General features: G+C 29.5%; 1 protein-coding gene across 1 annotated transcript in view; it reads left to right on the top strand.

The window, feature by feature from the left end:
- Window positions 1-6374, top strand: part of LOC111676980 (fringe glycosyltransferase) — a 30465-nt gene that overhangs the window by 6193 nt on the left and 17898 nt on the right. Inside the window, exon 2 of the mRNA XM_023437993.2 lies at window positions 3438-3920. Coding sequence (XP_023293761.2) covers window positions 3438-3920 — 483 coding nt within the window. The remainder of the gene's footprint in view (window positions 1-3437; window positions 3921-6374) is intronic.

Genomic DNA, 6374 nt, shown 5'->3' with positions numbered 1-6374 from the left:
AGTCTAGTCTATAGTCTAGTCTATAGTCTAGTCTATAGACTAGTCTATAATCTAGTCTATAGTCTAGTCTATAGTCTAGTCTATAGTCTAGTCTATAGTCTAGTCTATGGTCTAGTCTATAGTCTAGTCTATAGTCTAGCCTATAATCTAGTCTATAGTCTAGTCTATAGTTTAGTCTATAGTTTAGTCTATAGTCTGGCCTATATCTAGTCTATAGTCTGACCTATAGTCTAGTCTATAGTCTGGTCTATGGTTCAGACTATAGTTTAGTCTATAGTTTAGTTTATGTTTTTGTCATAAGTTTAGTTTGTAGTCAAGACTGTAGTCATGTCTATACCCTAGTCTAAAGTCTTGTAAACAGTCTTGTCTATAGTATAGTATATAATTTAGTCTTTAGTCTAGACTGTAGTGTGGTCTAAAGTCTAGTCTATAGAGTAGTCTATAGTCTAGTCACTCTAAACTATAGTGCAGACTACGGCTTAATCTATAGTCGATTATCCCCTCGATAGGGTATAGACGCCACCAACTGCTGGGTAATTTTGTTTCTTTTTTTTCATATGTATGAATTGCATTTGTTGTTTATTTTGTTTTTGTATATCTCTATATCTGTGTAATAGCTATTTTTATGGATTTTTAACTGAGTTTACATTACTGCTAAAAATAATAATGCAAAAAACAGTTTACTTTTTTCTAATAAAGTGTATAAAATATAGTATTTTATTTGTTTTTCTTTTATATAACCCAGGGAATTATCATTATTTACCCGAATGCTTGTTAAAAGAGAAAAAAGCAATGAAAAAATAACTGCAAATAAAAACCTAACAGGTGCAATTTGGCTGTTAGCATGAAAAAAGGAAAAAATAGGATTAAAATTAATATCCTTATAAAAAAAAAAATGTTTTTAGATAAAACGCAAAAAAAGGCAGATGCGCTGATAGTGATTATTGTTGATATTTAAAAAAAAGCATATTTCTTTTAACACATTTTTCACACAGAATGTCACAATTTCGTTTAAAGTTTACAAATATTAAAGAGTAATGAGCTTAAATGTTTTTACTATTTATATATCGGCATTTTAATCCATTATTTTTACATGTATTTAACATCCTCGCTTACATATAGGGTTTTAAATAGTCATTACTTGTTGCTAGTTTGAGCATGATCTTCAATATATTTTTCATTCTTATAACATATGTAGTAACCCACTTTTGTATGTTTTCTATTCACTGTTTTTTTTTATTAAATCTTCAGTTTGTGCAACCATTTTTATATATCATTTTAGTACGTACTCTCAGTTATCAGACTAAAACTACTCATGTTTGTACCTTTATGAGATAAAGTTTTATCACATATTCACCTTAATTAAGTGGTCGTTTGTTTCGCTTTAGTGTCACTCATTCACTTCTCAGTAGTTTTAAAATCTAGAAAACTAAAACTGTATGACTTCTTTAAAACTACTATTGTTGCTCAGTTTGTTTTTATGTTTTCGGTAAAAAATAGTACCTTTTTTACAAAATAAAGACCAAAAAAAAAAAAACTTCAGTAATAACACGCGTGACCTGTGCTCTTATTTTCCGTTTAATAATATGGGATATAACCCGTACATTAACAAGGCATATGAAAATACACATTTTAAATGACAACCACATTGGTACTAAATTTCCATGGAATACTAAAAACAGCAAAAACAACAATAATCATGACAACAACTGATATCCAAAAAAAGGTAACATTTTATACGTAAAAGTGATGATGATGACACTTTTGTAAGAAAGACAAAATAAATAAAACATGAATAACAACAACTACAATAAAAGTTAAATATAAAGTATATAGTTGTAAAAGGCAAAGAGTATAAAATAGGATATAAAGAATACAGAAACCAAGTCAAATCATGTAGGAACGATCAGCAATGGTTTGATGAAGAGGAGTGATCTATAGAACAATCTATGTAGTGATCTATAGAACAGTCTATAGAGTGATCTATAAAACATTATACAGAACGGTCTAAAAAGTGATCTATAAAACAGTCGATAAAGTGCTCTACAGAACGAATAAGAGTGATCTATAACAGAGTTTATGGGGCATACCACAACAGTCTATATATTGGTCTATAAAGTAATCTATAGAACGATCTGTAGAACAGTATATGAGTGATCTATAGAATAGTCTATAAAGTGATCTTTAGAATGACCTATACATTGATCTATAGAACAATCTATAGATTGATCTATAAAGTAATCTAAAGAACAGTCTATAGATTGATCTATAGAACAGTAGACAAAGCGATCTATAGAACAGTCTATATAATCGTCTATAGAGTGATCTGTATAATGGTCTACAGAGTGATCTATAAAACGATCTATAGATTGATTTACAGAACAACCTATAAAGTGATCTCTAAAACAGTCTATAGATCACCCTATAGAACAGTCTGAGAGTGATCTATAGAACAGTCCGAGAGTGATCTATAGATCAGTCTGAAAGTGATCTATAGAACAGTCTCAGAGTGATCTATAAAACAGTCTCAAAGTGATCTATAAAACAGTCTCAGAGTGATCTACAGAACAGTCTCAAAGTGATCTATAGAACAGTCTCAAAGTGATCTATAGAACAGTTTCAGAATGATCTACAGAACAGTCTCAAAGTGATCTATAGAACAGTTTCAGAGTGATCTATAGAAGTCTCAGAATGATCTATAGAAGCCTCAGAGTGATCTATAGTCTATTGAGTGATCAGAACAGAACAGTGTAGAAAATAAACTTATTGCGTTATAACTAACTAATCATACTTCTTTTTAGCCATCAAAATAGACCCAGTAATAAAGTTTTAGTTCTGTAAAAAATAGCTAAATAAAATAAATACAAACATGGGAAATATAACGAAAAAATAACAAAAAAGACACAGGCATATTAAAGGGAAAATTGTAACAAGTTGTTCAATTGCAAAAAAAACACAAAGTAACAAAAGTGAAATAAAAACTCACATTGGTTTTAATATGTGAAGAAATACTATAAAAAAAGTGTAAAAGACTTTATAAAAAAACGCAAAAAAAAGAAACAGACAACCTACTATATACGAGTACTCGTATGTTGAATGTAAAATATTGGTTGGCTGGTTGACTGTGGCGGTGATGATGACTATGGCGATGTACGATGATGACGATGACAATGATGACATGCAGCCTGCATGTGTTTTAAATAAGGAAAACTAAAAAACAGACATATAAAATATAAGATATGAAACTGATATAATTGTAGACCCTGTATTCGTACGTGTTAAATACAACGACCCCCTGTTGTTAAGGTTTTCTTTGGCACTCTTTTCTTGAGAGTTAAATGTTTACACATTTAAATGAAAAATCATAAATAAATAGCAAAATGAAAAGATTTTTATAAGATGATACAATTTTTAACCTTTTCTTTTTTTCTTTACAGATTTCGCAAAATCCCTCACAAAAATATCACCATAAAGTGGGTGAAGTACAAACACATCATATGAAATTATTACAATACGAAACATCTACAACAAATACACCCACCACCTCAACAACGACACCACAACAATCATCACCAGCAGCATCTTCATCTTTATCACAGTCATCTTTTACTCAGGATTTAATAGCAAATCCTGTTCATACCACCGTTAATCAACCTACTACTGTGATTATACGTAAGGACATACATAGTTTTAATTTCTCTGACATAGAGTTACCCATCGAAAGACCCACAGCTTCGGCTCATTATTTGCGTAACAAACATTTACTACGTGATCTCTCTCAGCGTTCGGTGACGGGTACACCGAAGCCACCCACCACCGAATTGGATGATATTTTTATAAGTGTTAAGACAACAAAAAGTTACCATGACAGTCGTTTGGCCTTGATTGTTAAGACATGGTTTCAGTTGGCCAAAGATCAGGTGAGTTTATTTTTAATTAAATTTATTTAAGATATTTTCCATAAATAAATAATAGAACTGAACTAGAACTGAACTAGAACAGAACTAGAACTGAACTAGAACTGAACTAGAACTGAACTAGAACTGAACTAGAATTGAGCATGAACTTAACTAGAACTGAACTAGAACTGAACTAGAACTGAACTAGAACTGAACTAGAACTGAACTAGAACTGAACTAGAACTGAACTAGAACTGAACTAGAACTGAACTAGAACTGAACTAGAACTGAACTAGAACTGAACTAGAACTGAACTAGAACTGAACTAGAACTGAACTAGAACTGAACTAGAACTGAACTAGAACTGAACTAGAACTGAACTAGAACTGAACTAGAGGTGAACTAGAACTGGGCTATATTGTACTAGAATAGGGTTTAGGTCGCTTTTAAGGACTCCAGCTAGACCTGTTCTCTTTCACTACTTAGTTACTTTAGCACATTTAGAGCAAATATCCACATTTGCGCTTATTAACTCCATTTACACTCTATTTTTCTTTCACTAATAACTGTCAATTGTGCAACATTGTTACACGTTCTTCAACATTGATGGTGGCCTTGGGTATATATTTTTTATAAAAACCAATGTCTACAAAACCATAATAGAGGTAAATTAAAAAAACCCTTTTTTTATTATTTTAGTCTTACAGGTTTCTGATTTTTATTATAGGTTTTATATGGGTTAATGTATTTATGTATATTTGTCTGTGTTTGTATATGTTAATGACATATTTAAATAATGTGTTTTATAGTTGTGTTAATTACCTTAAGTGGTCTCCCACATTAACAACAACAAAAATTTTATATTTTTTGGATCTATATATTTTTTTGTACGAACATATATGTAAGGTTAAGATTTCATTATTGTTGTCGTTTTTAAAACAGCAGCTGCTGCACATGATGAGGACGTTGATGATGATGACAGTCAGGTTTTGTTTTTTATTCTTAATGTGGCAGACGACGAATGAATGTTTGTATCTGTGCAGGTTTAAAAATGAATAAGGAACAGAAAGAAGGATTTTTATTTTTAAGTTTTTTAAAATTTTTTCGTGTTTTTAATCTTTTAAGAATTTTTGTCACGTTGACTGTTTTTGATGTGTTGTGCTTTTTTTTGTTTATTTTACTTTGAATTAATGCATAGAAATATTAAAATTTGTTTAGGGGTTTTAGAAACATAAATGTGACTTTTATTTTTTAATATAAACAAAAACGCTTAGATTAAGGGCGAAAAAGAGTTAAGTCACAATTTGTTAAAACTTTAAAAAAAACTTCTAATGACCTCAGTTTGCACGTTAAAAGAAGTAAATATTTTGCAAGCATATGTAATGACAGATTTAATTTATTGAATAAAATTACAATATTCTATAAATAAAACTGCTCATTACTCATGACCACAAGCAATTTGTTTGATTTGAAAAGGTGTCAAATTATAAGTCCATTTTCAGTTTAAACTTGACATTAAATTCGTAAAATTTTCAAAATAATGTTTATTTCTTAAGGAATTTATTCAACAACAATAAAAGTGTGAAGAGAACAGCAAAGAACAAAAAACGAATTACCAACGTATGCTAAGGCACGTCCAGGATTTATGTGTTCAGTTTTGTTTTGACGACTAAACATGAACAGGAGACTTGAAAAAAAAAAACAAACTGAAAAACACATTTTAAAATTCGTTATAAATTCTAATAAAACTGGAAAATAAATAAAATAAACTTAAAGAAAACAACTGTGAGCTAAACTAGAGGAAAAAAATATTTAAAATATATATTTATTTTTATTTTTATTTTCAAAAAATACTAACAATATTTTAAATAAAATAAAAGAAAAATTGTTTATATAAGCAAAACTGTTTTCTGAGCACGTTCCAGTCATGCATGACAATGACAATAAATGTGGTTATTTGTTTGGAGTTTTCTGTATTTTTTGAGTATTTCTGTTCCTCTGCTTATTATTTGTATAGAAAGTAAGTGTATGCGGTTGATTTAAATTAGAAAAAAAATATTTATTTATATTTATTTAAGTTATAAAATAAATATATGTACAAAAGAGTGACTAGATTTTTTGTTGGTAAAAACGAAATACTAAAAAATTAGTGACAAACTGGACATGCCATAAACTTTGGAATGGAACTAAAAGGAATTTAGTCTTTATGAATGCAGAAGGTTAAATAAACCATAAAGATTTAAATTACCGAATGATTTATGGAGTTATTTTTTCTTTTATATAAGAATTTTTAAGACAAATTTGTTAATGGATGTGGTAATAAATCATGTTCGGTTCAAGTTTAGATCTAGTTGACTTCTAATTTAATTTTAGTTCTCTTCTAGTTCTGTTCTAGTTCTGTTCTAGTTCTGTTCTAGTTCTGTTCTAGTTCTGTTCTAGTTCTGTTCTAGTTCTGTTCTAGTTCTGTTCTAGTTC

The sequence above is a fragment of the Lucilia cuprina genome, chromosome 5, assembly GCF_022045245.1.
Source record: "Lucilia cuprina isolate Lc7/37 chromosome 5, ASM2204524v1, whole genome shotgun sequence".
NCBI lineage: Eukaryota > Metazoa > Arthropoda > Insecta > Diptera > Calliphoridae > Lucilia > Lucilia cuprina.
Note: the sequence above shows the minus strand (reverse complement) of the source record. Positions and strands in the feature narration are given on the sequence as shown.